At 27.9% G+C, this 16,202-nt stretch overlaps 2 protein-coding genes across 7 annotated transcripts in view; both read right to left on the minus strand.

The window, feature by feature from the left end:
• Positions 1 to 319: 319 nt before the first annotated feature.
• On the minus strand, positions 320 to 4,749 carry LOC107994522 (hormone-sensitive lipase). 3 transcript variants are annotated; one of them, XM_028665112.2, is made up of 12 exons: positions 4,611 to 4,740; positions 3,908 to 4,164; positions 3,324 to 3,758; positions 3,008 to 3,209; positions 2,704 to 2,917; positions 2,304 to 2,494; positions 1,878 to 2,160; positions 1,547 to 1,769; positions 1,290 to 1,474; positions 779 to 1,104; positions 579 to 704; positions 320 to 503 (listed from the first exon to the last, which is right to left on the minus strand). In XM_028665112.2, exons 3-12 carry the CDS (start codon positions 3,704 to 3,706, stop codon positions 435 to 437), a joined length of 2,202 nt encoding a protein of 733 aa, XP_028520913.1. In that variant the 5' UTR covers positions 3,707 to 3,758; positions 3,908 to 4,164; positions 4,611 to 4,740; the 3' UTR covers positions 320 to 434. The 3 variants fall into 3 exon arrangements, with proteins under 3 accessions (XP_028520913.1, XP_016906976.1, XP_061936917.1); XM_017051487.3 differs by lacking the exon at positions 3,908 to 4,164 and having other exon boundaries at positions 4,611 to 4,749; XM_062080933.1 differs by lacking the exon at positions 3,908 to 4,164 and having other exon boundaries at positions 320 to 523; positions 4,611 to 4,749.
• A 389-nt stretch (positions 4,750 to 5,138) lies between these two features.
• The window catches only part of LOC107994513 (amyloid-beta-like protein), a 43,059-nt gene continuing 31,995 nt past the window's right edge, over positions 5,139 to 16,202 (minus strand). The window contains exons 8-16 of one of the 4 annotated variants that reach the window (XM_017051472.3): positions 12,490 to 12,718; positions 11,516 to 11,726; positions 11,024 to 11,206; positions 10,355 to 10,426; positions 10,103 to 10,293; positions 9,812 to 9,972; positions 9,509 to 9,726; positions 9,277 to 9,423; positions 5,139 to 9,186 (exon numbers count right to left, since the gene is read on the minus strand). In XM_017051472.3, the coding sequence (XP_016906961.1) occupies positions 9,076 to 9,186; positions 9,277 to 9,423; positions 9,509 to 9,726; positions 9,812 to 9,972; positions 10,103 to 10,293; positions 10,355 to 10,426; positions 11,024 to 11,206; positions 11,516 to 11,726; positions 12,490 to 12,718 (1,523 nt within the window). In that variant the 3' untranslated portion in view covers positions 5,139 to 9,075. The remainder of the gene's footprint in view (positions 9,187 to 9,276; positions 9,424 to 9,508; positions 9,727 to 9,811; positions 9,973 to 10,102; positions 10,294 to 10,354; positions 10,427 to 11,023; positions 11,207 to 11,515; positions 11,727 to 12,489; positions 12,719 to 16,202) is intronic. The other 3 variants (XM_062080934.1, XM_017051473.3, XM_017051474.3) reach the window with 3 other exon arrangements.

A 16,202-nucleotide genomic window follows, 5' to 3' on the forward strand; every position in this document is an offset into this window, starting at 1 on the left:
ATTTATGCAACCAATATATTTGTAGTTCCTATTCTTAAATTTTTTTTTTTTTTTTTTTTTTTTTAGAAAATTGAAAGCTTTTTTGCTTTTTTCACAATTGCATATTCAATGAACATAATACAAAGATATTAACATTTTGACATTATCATTTAAGTACAATAATTTGAGATTATATGATTTAAAAAATTAGATATTAAATATCATAGTATATCATTAATAAAATATAAATATATAATATAAAATGTAAATAGAATAAAACACATTCACGTTCACATATCAATACATAAAACTTTTGAGATATTGCAAATTATTTTTAGTCTTTGTACATAAAAAATTAATTAAAATTGATATCTAAAGGAACAATTATAGCAAAGAAAATTTGTTCCTGCATATTAACATTTAATCTTCAACGAATATTTGCTCCATGCATATAATTATAATGCCAATAATTCTTGCAATCTTTTTGCGCATAGATCTGATCCTTCACTTGCTTCTTTTGAAACCTATAAATTTAAATAACTTGCTATAATTGAATATAATATAATGTTATTGTTTTATTTGATAAAAGAAATAATTACTGGTGTTAAATTAAGAAATCCATGTGGTAAACCTGGCAATATATCAAGCGTGACTGATACACCAAGCAATCGAAGTTTTCTTGCGAACATAACCGAGTCATCAAGGCATGGATCCAATTCTAATGTCTATAAAATATTATTTATATATATAATTTTTTTTTTATTATATTCCATAAAAAATTTAAGATTTAAGAATTTACAAGCATTTTAATAGGTGGTAATTGTGCTAAAAGATTATCCGATGCAAGATAAGGACTTAAATATGGATCTCTGGGTACTGTGAATATAAATTCTTCCAAAGGACTTTTTATATTTTCTGTATCTAATTCTCTGGATTCTTTGTGCCTTCCACTGAGAGACCATCCAAAAAAAGACCACGATCTATCATTTTTCGAAATATTGTTATCTTCACTAATAGTACCATTTCCAATATGTGTTGAAGTATTTGTTCCACAATTTCGATAAAGTTCAAAAAATTTATTAATATATTCTTGAGATTTTGCTTCGTCCTGTAGATGTTCCATTCCTGTTATATTAAAGAATATACAAAAAATATTTATATAAAACCACTATAAAACAATCAAAACAATCAAAAAACAAAATTAAAATAAAAAATTAATAAAATAATATAAAAATTATATCATGTTTAAATCATAACATTTAATTATATCTTTATATCTTTATATCTTTATATATTATTCATTTATTTACCATCAGCTTCTGTTAAAGTAACAGAATTCAAAGTTGAATCAGATGGTAAAGATGCTAATTTATGTGCATCATTTGTTTCATCTCCATTAGGACTCAGAGCTAATGCTATTAAATCACTTTCACTTACTTCAGCAAAAGATTCTGAATCTGATTTTATACATTCGGCAACATCATGTTCTTTTTCTCTAAAAAATAAAAAAGAAAGAAAATGAAATAAAAAAATAATTGTGTGATTTATTCTAATATATAATATTTACCGTGTAACTTTTTTATTATCTGAAGGAATATATGCTTTCAAACAACGTAAAAGAAATCCCATAGGTAATAATGGATCTGATAGGCAAAGCAATCGCGAAGGTGATAATACAAAATCAACAAGTACTGGTGTATATGCCATAAATATTCCATCAGGTTTTCTAATATTTAATTGTAAACATTTTAAAGTAATTCCCAAGTTTAAATTGGCCCCAGCAGAATCACCTATTAAAAAATTATATTATTTACATGCAAATATTAAGTATATTCAAAAAAAAAATGTGCATAAAGGTATATTAGGAAAATAATAACATGCAATTCTTTACATCTTACCAGCAAGAAGTATTTTTTGAGCTGTACTTCCAAGCAATGTACTTGCATGATTTAAAGCCCATGCATATGCATATAGCACTTCTTCGAGCGCACGAGGAAATGGAGCTTCAGGCGCTAAACTGTAATCTATACTTAAAATAGGTATACCAAGACTTATGGCCCAACCGCGTAAATATGTTTCATGAGATAAAGAAGTTTGTGCTACAAAACCTCCACCATGACAATGAATTATCAATTCATTGGACAATCCATGCAATTCTCCCCCTACTCCACCTGAACCAACCTGAGAAAAGCATGTACTGCACAGGAGTGAAACTGATGTTTCACAAAAATTTCTACTTTATAAAAAGGAAATGTGGAGAGGAAAATAATGACTAAAAATAATAATAGTGCTATCTATATGAAATAAGTAAGTCATCTCTTTACCATTCCTAAACGACGTTTAGAACTTAAAAGTCTAACGTGTATCGGCTTTTTTCCGATATGACTATTTGGTATAGGAATTGATATAGTTGATCCATTTAATGTAGAAAGTGTCAACTCTTCAGGTGGAATAGAAATTACTTGATTTATTGCCAAAGAAGAAGATGTTATAGCGGGCAACTTCCGTGCAATATCTAAAATATATAATTTATATAATATATATTAAATAATATATATATATATTATATATATATATATATATATATATATATTAAATAATATATATATATATATTATATATATATTAAAACAATTATCAAAATAAAGCAAACAATTATTATATTTAAAATAAATTATATATATGTTATTATGTAATATGTTATTGAAAATCATAGCATATTACCAGTCTCATTCAGAAACCAAAAAGCTTGACAAAATGAAATGTCAGCACGTTGAGATACATCGACGATACGACGAGCTCTTATTTCAGGATCTAACATATATTTGACAGAATTAGCACATCTTGCTAGCAATGTACCATTAGCATAAAATGCTTCACTGAATGTTGCCATACAAACCAATATAGTCTTTAAAATAGGTTTTAAATTATCATGAAACTGAAAACAATATTTTTCATATTTATATATCTCACATTTTTATATATTTACTAGAAAATAACAAAAAATAGTGAATGTTTTCATCATTACCTGAAATCCTAAACATCTACCATAAAAACAATACTGATTTATGGTTTCTACTTTATTTAAAATTTCATGAGGATTATGATTATCACCTATAAAAAGAGATGGTTTTCCATCATTTATATATTCACTCCATGAATAAAGAGTTTGTAAATGCTCTAAGCAAGTGCACAAAGATGCCAACAATTGTGAGCAAGCTTCAATTTCCCTATAAATATTTGTATTATTGTTAATATAATATTATCATGAAAAAAAAAAGATTATATTAATATAATATAATCTTAGATACAAATATTTAATAATTTTTTAAAATCATAATTACCTCATGTGATAACTTTTACGAAAAAATATAGAATCTTTTTGACAATATATTTGATGACAGATTGAACGAGAATGAATAATGCATTTGTCTATTAGCACCAGAAAACTTCTATATCCATTACCAGGTGTCTGAACATCAAGATCAAACATTGGTGCAATTCTACTAATTTCTTTATATAATGGTTGTAATTGTATCAAATGATCTAGTATAGCCATAAGTGCAGCTCTAATTCTAATACTGTTCTCATCTTGATGTGGCATGAAATATTCTGCATTAGCATGACATAATTCGCGTAATGCGCCCCATTGTAGAGGTTCCACATCTTCAAATGGTCTATCAAAGTCATCATCGAGTGACATTTGAGCTGTGTTTTGTTTATTCATTTAGCAATAAATTTTTTATTAATTATTTTAAAACAAACAATAATTGTAGAATCTATAAAAGTAAAAAAATCACATTATGCTATCTATTGGTAAAGACTAATAATATACTTTTTAGCAATGTTATTTTTTAATAATTTAAATATAAAATACATAAAAATTGTTTAAATGAATATCTTTATAATTAATAATAAATATTAATACCTTTCAAAGTTCATTATGTTAACATGTAAGGTTATCAAATTTAAGGTATTAAAGATATTCAGGTCACTTATAATTATTTTTTATGTTCTGATTTGCACTACATTATGTTTACATTATTAAAATCTTTGTATACGTCATACTCTGATAATGTTGATTTTTATTTTGGATTTGACATTTCCTAGATATTTATCGTGGTCGCCATATTGTTTTTTCGATCGATAGTATTATCTCACAATACAATCTTATAATATCATGCACTAGGTACGAATTAAATGTTATTGACTTTCACATGTGTTCAACAATGAACTATAACTACTACTAGTAACAAATAGCTTAAAAAGTATACATGCATATAGTTGTAAGTGGAAAATTCGCTTATTATTCTATTTGTATTAAAATAAAAATTTTTTCATTTAATTTTAATGTTGTACTTTAAATCAAAATTAAATTTAATATTTATAAATGCATTTATAAAGAATAAATTTTTTATCAATCAATCGCACATAATTATTAATTAATATATCATATAAAAATTTTGAGTACATTAATAAAAATGTTGAGTATCAATATTTTATCAAATACTTATGAACTTTTATTGCAAACTGATTATAATATCTTGTAATAATAATTATTATGATAAAGTATCAATTAATATATATCAATGGATAAGTTATTTTCTAACTAATATAAAAAAAATACTTACCGGATGTTACTGTTTTATAATGTTAAAGAAACGAAAGTAACGTACATCCGTTTCAATGCTAATTTTGTCAGATTGGTGAATGACAAACAACAATTTGTGATTCAATGCTCGTGACTCTTGTGTATTAAGCAACCAGTCACGACAAATGAATTAATCATAAAGATATATTAACGATATCTAAGTATGGAAAATGATTCTTGGTAATTTTATTATCTAAGATTTTTAGTGTAAAACATATTTTTATATTACATTTATATAAACACCAAGTGTTTCTAATTCATATACAAAATTATACATACATGAATTAATTATTACATATTTTAATTCATTATATGATCTTATTTAAAATTTAATAATTTTTTTAAATTTATAAAAAAAGTAACTTTTTAATATTAACAATAATTATATTATTCAATTAAATTAAATATCAATCAATTTCAATTATTGTTCCGTAAGAAAATATTGAATATTGAATAAGAATAAGAATATTTCATTTAATATCGATGTTGAAGAATGATTGACATTCAATTAGTAATTATCTTTGTAATTTATTTATTGATAAGTAAAATTACATATATCCACAAACACAATACGTTCTTTTCACGGAGTGTATTAATGCGATAAAATTTGTGAGTGGCGAGGAGAAATTCTTGTGTAATGGAGAGAAAGAGGGAGACGAGGAAGTTAGTTTAATTCTCCGGTTAGTAATTTTTCTATTCGTCATAGAAATGTTTTATAGTAAACGTGAAGTTTCCGATCCTACAATTAAAAGTAACTTAAAAAGTTCATCAACTTTCTTCGATTTAGATTGCGTATCATTTTCTATTTATATATATTTATTTTTGACCAAATGGGTGATATTTATGAAATATCAATTTTTATCTAATCCGACATTGATTAAGTTTATCTTGCGTCAATCAATCGATTTATACAAATATTTTATTATTAATCAAGTAATTCAATTGCCGATAACTAAAACAATAATGAATAACATAACAAAGTAACATAAAAATATGATGATATCGAGTAGAACTTTGATTTAAACATAAAGTCACTTTGTTTTGAATACTAACGAATGCGTAAGACGTAAGATCGAAAACTATATATAGCGCTGTGTATAGGCGTGTAAATACACGAGTATTGATATATTGCACGTACAATCGGATTCTCGTATCTCATCATTATTACGATATTAAAGTTCATCAAAGACGCGATAAAATCGTAAGAATCGATCTATACCGAAAGAACTGCAAAAATAAAGTTTAGTTCCGTTATTATTCCCATTTTCGCCAACTTCTAAATCCGAACCGCTACGCAAAGGACGTATTATTTTTTTCTTTTGTTCCTTCATTCTTATTTTTTTCTTCTTTCTTTTCCTCACTTCTCACATGTCTTTTTTCCATTTATTTTTCTTTTCTTTAAGCTAAAGTTTAATTAATTACGGTAAATATTTATTACCTCTTTACAAAAATCAATTCTTAAACTTATACAGAGTGACTCGATGCAAATTCACAATATCTTGAAGTGAAAAAATGACATAGATGCTCTATCGTTAAAACAAACAGACTAAAAACTGATATGCTTCCAGTTTTTAAGCTTGAATATTGATGATTAATCTTTTTTCAAATTCTTTGATCATTTTCTCAATACAATTATAATCGAAATAATGTTATGTTTTGTATGCTGTTCAAGTATTCTTTTATTAAAACTTCATTAGAATGGATATTCTTTTTTTTTTGGCGTGTATAAATTTTTGTTATTACTAATCCAAATTTTTTATAATTATGTTATTTAAAAGATGGTACACGAGATAAATTTGGCAAGCATTACAGGTGCTATTCGCATCATATCTTTTGACAAATATAATATATGATAAACAACAGCACATCCGCCAACGTAGGCCAATTGTCATGTGGTCGCATACCATCTTTATTCTTTTTTTTTTTTATTTTACATTAAATAAAAATTATAATTGGAATGATTATTACAATTAAAAAAAAAGGAATAGTATTTTTGTATTCTTTTTTTGTTTTTTTCTTTTTTTCTTTTTCTAGAGACAACAACATGTTTTTTTCATCAACATCTGTGAATCCGTATCAAGTCAAATTTTTTTTTTATTACGCGACGTGTCAATGTTTTTTTTTTCTTCTCATTTAACGACTATATGCTATAGGTACATAATGTATAGTTAATTTGATAGGTGTACATGTATATGCATATGTATATATATATCTATGTATATATATTGTTCATATATTACACACACACACACACACATACACACATGAACATATATATTTATATATATATATATATATATAGATATTTATATTATTATTAACGCATTGATGCTATGCTTTTGTTGTATCTCCATAGACATATGGTTAATTGCTATCATTTTAATATATCTAAAATAATATTTTTAACACTCAGCGATGCGCGAATGTGTGTGCCTGTGTATATACTTTTTTCGTTGGCTCGTTCTTCCACCGGAGTTGCGTGAGACAGTCTACTATGCTCGCTAAATAGGAAGGCAGCTGCTTCACGTGCGCTTAGGAATCCAAGGATTATTGTTCAATGTCCTCGGTTTGCGCATTCGTTTAATTTATTTTAGCAAAATTAACATAATAAAACAAATGATTTTATTATAATAAAGAGAAAGTGAGAAGAAAAATATAATTCTTTGATATAAATAGTATCTAAATAAAAACATCTTAAACCATCGTTAATAACATAACACTTGCGCGACTAAAATTATTGTTACTCTTTGTTATAATTATATAACACTTATCAAATTGATATATGTATATATATATATATATATATATATGTATTAATATAATTAATTTATTGATACAAAGAAATATAATATAAATAAAAAAACGTGCAATATTTATTAAAACAAACGAAAGCTATGCTTTCCCACGCGACCCTGGCTAAAGCGCAGCCTACTATCTTTTGACCATATACAAATATATAAGCATTAAACGTGTAATATATTATCGTCATCATATATAATTAATAATCCTAAGATAGTTATTGTATGAACCATCTTTTGAGAGAAAAAAAAATTGGTGAATTAAAAAAGAAGACAGAAACACGCTTGCTTTTAACATTCGCCACTTATTCGACCTAAATCTGAGGTACTAATGCCACTCAAAAAAACTCCTGTGTTGAACTGTTCCTCTTATTCGGCAACCTCGACGTGATTCTTTCGATTCGTCCGTTTTCATTACGAAACACGACGATAACTCGGCCGAATCGAACAAAGCTGCCGAATATTTTCCGTGCATACATTCGGGCAGCACCTCGATAAGATAGTGGACATTTGTTATGGAATGATAAAATATCTTGCTTCTCATAATAACTTTAGATACGTTCATGATTCAATTTCTTATAAGTATAAAGTTGTATAATCTAAGTAGACGTTAAGTACTGAAAAGGTCGCTGAAAAAATCAGGCAGTGGGAATCGAACGGAGATGAAAAAACAGCTGCAATCACGAAGGTGAACGTGCATTAATCGCCGTTCTGATATTTTAAGAGTATCGTAGAGCATACACTTTTGCATAGTGCTATGTAATATGCTTATCATGTTTTTTTTTTTTTTTAAATCGGATTATATTTTTATGCTGTGTAAGCTGCTACCGCTGCTAACATTTTTTTCTTATTTTCATTGTATTATTTAAGCTGCATTTACTTTTATTGCCATTTACTATCTCGAAAAATATCAGAACTTAGAAGTATACAGCAAAGAGCGCAACAGCACGCATATTATGAATGCGTCATCATGAGATACGTTTCTTCTTTTAACGCACTCGCATTTCCTATTGCTGAAAAAACAATGTCCGTAATTGATCATAGTCCACAGCCTTCTAATTGAAGGATATCGCGTATAACATTAATGAGTGATGATTCTTTTTTTTTTTTTTTCTTTAGATTTGTTTATCATTATGAGCGCTCCTTCCTGTGTTTATTTGTTTACTTATTTTGTTAATAACATGTATGACAAACGAAAACAACGTGTATGAGATACTTCCGAAGACAACTTTACGCCTTTCCTATATGGCACATTGGCATGTTGTTTCCCTTTCGAATTGTCTTGTAGATAATTCTGATACGAGTGTATGAAATCGACTCATAACATTTCTATCTACTAGATGTTATATGAAAATTGCTTTATATATATCATAAATCGTTATGTTTCGTATAACGTCGCGAGTTATTATAAAGAGACGTGACACATAATGATATCGTATCGCAATACCTATTCGTCTATGGACAGATTTTATTCCATATATCACTAAGACATAGATTTTATATATTTTCGGAATCTTCGGAAGAACCTCGAACCTGAAAGATATCTTACACTAACAAAATACTATGAGATTCTTGAAGAACATACGCGAGAACGGACAATTAAAGATCAATTTCAAATAAAATCTCTTGTAGACCGAGGTGATTAAATTATTCTTTGATCTCGAAATATTTATATGTAGGATTTTCATATCCATTGATTTGCATGTTTGCAACATGTCGCTCCTCTGGTGTGGCCGCTTGATCAACTTCAATAAATCCCTGATTGGCGTTAAGAATAATAATTATTATTAATATAATTATTATTAATTATCAAATTTCTAATTAATTAAAATTGTATTTTAGGTATACCTGACTATGAGGGCTTCTTGCACTGCGTCTTTTGAATACTGCTACACCTACTACTGCTGCAGCCATAAGTGCAATTCCAGCAAATGCAAGTGTAAAGTAGACAGATCGACTTTCTCTGTGATACATCTCCCTTCTTACAGAATAACCCTATATCATAAATAAGATAGAAACATTTTTTATATCATTTTTCTTATAAATATCATTTTTTTCTAGCGATATTATCTATATTTACCGGTTCAGAATGAGAAATGTCATGTGTCAAACTATGAGCTGCTCTAACAAGCCCTTCACTGTGCATAGCTGCCGGTTGCTCTGGTTGTTGTTGAATATCTTTGTTATCATTTATCGAATCGCTTTCTTCTTGTTGTGCTTGTTCTGTACGTAATTCACCACGTTCAGCTTTGCGTTGCTCCTTGCGTACTCGTTCCAGTTGTTTTTGATGTTCTTTTTCTACAGATATAATGAATTTCACATAAATATAGTCGATGTTATATTATGTTCTATTTCTTTTTCGTTTATTAAATTTTAAAATTACCTTGTTGCTTACTGGTAACGTCGGCCTGATATTTATCTAAAATGGCTGCTTCCGCTTCTCGTGTCATCGCTAACAGCAGTCCAGGAGTCTCATCTTTGCTCCTGAGGGCCAAAACGTAATCATCCATAAGGCGGCCAATTTTTGCGCTTAAATCAGGATACCTAAATATAATGAATGAAATCCTCCATATAGTATTCTATTAAGTCAAAGTATATTTCTTTCTGCTCTGTCAAAATCTGGAATCTAGTATTCTGAGACGTTGACGTTACTCTATATCGACGGACACATTACCGTTCTAACATCAACAGGCTCTGATTGGTGATTCTATCGATTTCCGCCAAATGCTCCAAGGTTGCTGGTTTTTCACGTTGAGCTTGTTCCAAACTGCTGTCCAGCAGATGTTTGTAATGAGCAATAGTATGGTGCCTATCTTTGTGAAGAGCACGAAGCAACTTCTGAAGACATTTCTGAATGCGATGCATCTAAATAAAAATAAATATAATAAATATATTTGCGATTGAATAAAATATTTGAAAAACTTACATTTGGTGGTGTCTCGTTCAAAGCAGCTGTATAACATGACATCGCTTCTTCGTTCCTTTGTTTAACAGCTTCCTATAAATTGATAATATAAAAAAAAATTTATATTATATATATATGTTACATAAATGATGTATAAATTATAATTAAACTCAAATAATAAAAAAAATAGAAAATTTTTTTCAAAATTTTTAAATTATATATTATTTTATTTGAATCAAATTAGAATATTTTTAAAATTTTAATATTACAGAAAAAGAAAATTATTTAAAAAATTTAAAGATATAATATTTAAAAATATATATATAAACTAAATTTATCTATATATATATATATATATAAAATAAATATACAATACAAATTAAATTAATTTAATAAATCAATAAAATTAATATACTTCATTTTTATCTTCAAAGATAAATGCAACATTCATAAATATCAATTATATAATATATTTGTAAATCTACATGAAAAATTAACTGAAAAATATAAAACTTTCTCATGTAGATTCCCCATTTTTTAACTGTTATCATGATGATGTGATCAATTTTGAAAACACTTTGAGATTCGCACAACAAGTGTATCTTTCAGTTATTTAAATCTATTGATAAAAATTTTCTTTCTTAAACGAGAAATGCTCGCCACTTGCATCCATTATTCTAAATCACATACTTGTACTCTTTGCTGATGCATAGCGCTTAATTGATGTTTCTCCGCGGCACCGCTCTCTTCTAGAGCAGCAACAGTTTCCTGGAATCGCGCGGTCATCCATCGTTTGAAAGCATCAGCAGCAACTGGGTCGTGGGCACGAATATCTTGATACTTTTCCTCGAGATCACTCCAGTCCTTCATCACCTGAAAACGTTGTAGCACAAAGATTTCGACACTAGTGTTCCGCGAGATAATAGCTATCTCTCGAAACTCGATTTTACGTCTTCTTTGATACGCTGTTTCTTCAAATTCAATTCGTTTTCTTCGAAAATCATATTATTCATATCATAAAATCATATATATTATCATATTATAAAATCCAACGAAATATATATAATAAAACAAAATCAACATAAGAAAAAGACGAAAATAATAACTTAGTAAAAATAATACTTTTTTTTGTATAAAAAAGTAAGAGAAATTAGAATGAGATAGATGGTATCACCCGCTTACTTTTGTTACTTTCTCCTTGTGCACCTCTTCGAGCCTCATTTGTGCTTGCTTGTAGCTCTGATGCTCAGAACGAGGATCGAAATGAGTTAGATATGGATCCGGTGTGCTCTGTGATTGCGAAGATTGTTGTGTGCTCGTACTAACTGGCAATGGCATTGCAGTTACGTCTTGTTTCGGTTTTTCCGTAGTTGAAACTGTTGTTGATAATCGACTGGATAAAACGAACATACAATTATTTATATTGTTATTGTATCAATATTGCAAAAAACATTTGAATTTAAATAGAAATAAAATACTAATATAATTGTTGATTAAAAATATGGACAAGTGTTGGAAAGAGTTATTACGATGGGAATCCTCGTAGGGAATATATTTTACAAATTATTAAATTATATTATAAATTATATGCAATTATGCAAACAATAAATAATTATTAATAAAGGCATTAATTAAGCATTAATATCATTAAAGACTATTTAATTAAATTGAAATTAATGTATTACAATAATATTAACATAGATGGATGTACTAATATTTGCAGAAATATGAAATAATATATATTTATTTGAATTATTATAATTGAAATTATTATCCACTTGGGATAGAAAATCAAATATCAAATATAATTCAGGATTAGTTTAATGCAATTATTTCCATACGAAAGATTGGAATTTCTAGTCTTAGTGAAAGTATGAATCGCTTATATAATCTTTCGAGTGTTAAAAATAACTAAACGTAGTTAATAAATTCTTTTGTGATTTTAATTCCTTCTGCAAGCGAGTACGGCTAATATCAATAAATTCTCGCATAAAGATTATTTTTTTTTTTACATTAACATAATTTATAATAATTTATGTTTAATTTATATTTTTATGTAAATAATTTAAAGTTGTTCCATAATATTTAATTTTTCAAAATTTTCAAAATATATAAAAGTTCTATCGTTACTAAATCAAGAATTAATATCGATTTACCTTGTTGTAGTGTCGTAATTGTAATCATCATTGAGATATTCCTCGTCACTTTCATCATCATCAGGTTGATCATTGAGTCCGTCTTCGGGATCAGCTTCAGAATCATCTTCATCATCTGCATCAGTGTCCAAACCATCATCGTCTTCAAGGTCATCTTCATCTTCGTCGAGATCTTCGTCCACACCCTTTGGAATCGGCAAGTCGATCGGTTTTTTGGCTTTCAAATTTTCTGCAAATTGTACGTAAATGTTAATAGATCTTTAAAATTGTTGAATTTATCGTTAATTTTCTGCTCATTTATTTTTAAAAGGATTCTTTTAAGAATAGAAATGTAAAAAAAAATAGCCAAGAATTTATATAATATTTGTTTCAGTTTTTTTTTTATAACAAGACATAATAGTAACAATTTTTATTTCTTATTCATAATATAATACCAATTAATCTTACAGTTATTTATTAATTTTAGAAAAAATGTTAAAATACTGAATTTTAAAGGAGTGAATTTTATTATTTTATTATCATTTAATGTATATGATATTTTGATAAGTGACATGATGATAAAGTATCATATTTAAAATCAACGATAATGTGATATTAAGCCAAAAATTAACATATAAAATATTCAAAAGCATATTAACATATTTACAATATTACAATATTAATATAAATATATACTTACGCTTTTAACTAAAATAGAAAGTATATTATCAATTATTTTGAATATATTCAAATATATTCAAAATATTTGTTTTTTAATAATAATTTAAAAAAAATATTTATGTAATAGTATACATAAATTACAATTAGTAAAATGATAAATATAATTAGAAAATTTTGTTAATATCAATTATTGATTAGAATAGCATTGATTAGAAACTATGTCAATACGAAACTACGTTTTTAATTAATTTTCGTTCATTGTTAAATATTACTAAATATTATTGAAAGTACAAATTTTAATTAAAGTATAAATTTTATATTTTCAAATGAGTAATTTATTGATTTATTATTTTCACAAATATTTGCTCAGTTTCAATGAATTGGACAAAGGAAATGTCATCAAATATAATAAATAAAACAAATTTGTTTTATTTAGAAAATTTATCTCAAAATATTGTTTTTAAATCATATTATTTTTAAATAAATTTCACACAGTTTTTTATTTATTCAAATAATAATAAAAAAATACCAAATAAAGAAAATTATTTCATTGTTTCATTTAAATAATGAAATAATTTAAAATAATTTAAAATCATTTTTTTATTCAATATAGTTATCACAGAATTATTTATTTCTATTAAAAAAAATATATTATCTCAAAATTAATATTTTTAAATTATACACGAATCTCTCCAGTCGCCTGAAACATTCAATTAACAATATCCAAAATACAAGAAAACCTCGACGAACAATCAATTTTCCAACATCCATTCGACAAAGATTTAAATTCAAACTGTTTAAATGCATACATATATAAATAATAATAATAATAATAATAAAATAAGTAAATTAAAACGAAATAAAATAAAATAAACTTCAATTCAATTCTTTTTAAAAAAGAAGACACAGGATTTAATTTGCATAGCAAAGGTAAAAGCTTCCTCGATAATGATACTGGGCGTAGAACGAATGCAAATCGCGTGCTACATGGTGGCGCGCATTTCGAAATCCGCCCCCTAGTGGTATGCAACCACCGCGTGCCATCCGCGATTTCGCGTCCCTTCCGCACCGTGAAAAACTCTAATTTGTCTCTGTTATGTTGAAGAGGACAGCCGTCTTGACTAACTAGGTTCTCGAGATGTCCCATTCTCCGAGAATAGACACGCTGATGAGCTGACTTCTCGAGTTCTGCAAAGGCAGACAAAAGCTTCGCCCGTCGTCGTATCCTAGCCGCTATCCTTTTATCTGGGTCACGCGGCGGTTGTGTTGGCACTTTTTCCACCAGAATATCGTTACGTTTATTGCACGTATCGAACCAAGCTTCCAAGTATATATGTGTATCATCCCCTGATTTCACGTTTTCGAGATCGGACGAAAAAGAATATCAAGATTCAATCGACGATAGATACACCGAAAAGAGATCAGGATCAAACTCTTGGCAATACCCAAGGTGGAGGGTTTTCCGCGTATTTTCACGGACACAGAGGGAAGATGAACGCTTTGCCAGCTCGTCCGTGAAAATTGCCGCCGCTGAAAACTGTTGGCTCTCTGTTTAAAAATAGCGCCATAAACAAAATGTGCAAACAAGTAGCTTTACGTGGTATCGTTGGTGAAGAGTTTAACGATACTCAAGTTGCGTTACGTGTCGGTGAACTGGGTAATGCGAAGGAAGATGCGTCGAGAGTATCGACGTTGAAGATTCGTCTTTTTTGTTTTTTATATATTAAACGATTTAAATATTCTATTTACGTCATTATTGTTGTCAAAAATCAAAAATTTATAAATCGATATTGGAGGATTTTGATTAAAATGACAATCGAAAATTAATTTATACGTTAATTTTTTATTAAGTTCGTAAAATGTATGCTACGTTTAGTATTTTTAACTCTTTCGCACACGCAAATGAGATGCCTTGCGATCTGATTTCTATACCGAATCTTTAGACGAGATATTTTGTGGGAATCTTGATAAGAAAATACGCGAGACATTGAAAGCATCGTATGGACGTCATCACGTCGAAAGATATCACATCTATAGATGTGATATAGTGGAGGGTTAAAAAGGGTTAATATATATTCAAGGTTATAATTTTAAAACAGAAAGAAATGGAAAGAATGAAAAGGACTTTTATATGAACGAATGTAATCGATATATGCTCGAAAATACTTTCGATTTGAAGTCTATTCTTCTTTTTTATTATAAAAGAATTCGATAACATAAACGAATCTTTTCGCAACGAATTGAATGCAAATAAAAGCATCGATTTCAATTTTTCTGTGTGGATGATATTGCAATTTATTTATCGACGATAAAAATTCATAAAATAAAATATATAACGAATAAAAGAAATCTCCCCTTTAAATATCAATCTTTTTTAGCATCAATCAATTATTCGCATATTTTATCAGAATAATTCCATTCTTGTCTTCAATAAAACGTATACAAACATATATATATATATATATATAAACTGAACACGAGTCCATTTGTTTATATTTCATTGCACACACGAGCATGTAACACGAATTACACATTTACCGTGAATTTTATATACAAGTTGTCCAACAAAATTGTGTATTGACAGTTGCTATATTCTATATACATATATACGTTAACAAATATTGCTTCCATTCTAACAAATATTTCACTACTCGTGAAACGGTATATAATAATCCAAGAATTTGCACTATATTTACTTCTTCAAATCCAAAAATTCAAATCCACTCTATCTATTATACTTCGATCATTTTTTACATCTTCGATCATAATTCGTCAAAGCGAATCGTGAAGAGAAAGAAAGAAAGAAAAAAACAAACCCATCAATCCCGATATGTTCATCCCCCATAAAACCACTTCTATGAATCAGGCATCGCGCCGCAAGCTCGTCAACAACCGTGCATAATAAACCCCCCGAAGCGGCACGCGCGATCGACCATCATCGTTGCGGTGGCGGAGGTTGGAATTTTGTCGGGTGATTCATCGGTCATTCCCTATTGATCAGGTTGGAAAGGCAAGGATGTGTCGCGAATCGAGGCTGGCACACAGACAGTGTG

The sequence above is a fragment of the Apis cerana genome, linkage group LG10 (assembly GCF_029169275.1).
Source record: "Apis cerana isolate GH-2021 linkage group LG10, AcerK_1.0, whole genome shotgun sequence".
NCBI classification, from domain to species: Eukaryota; Metazoa; Arthropoda; class Insecta; order Hymenoptera; family Apidae; genus Apis; species Apis cerana.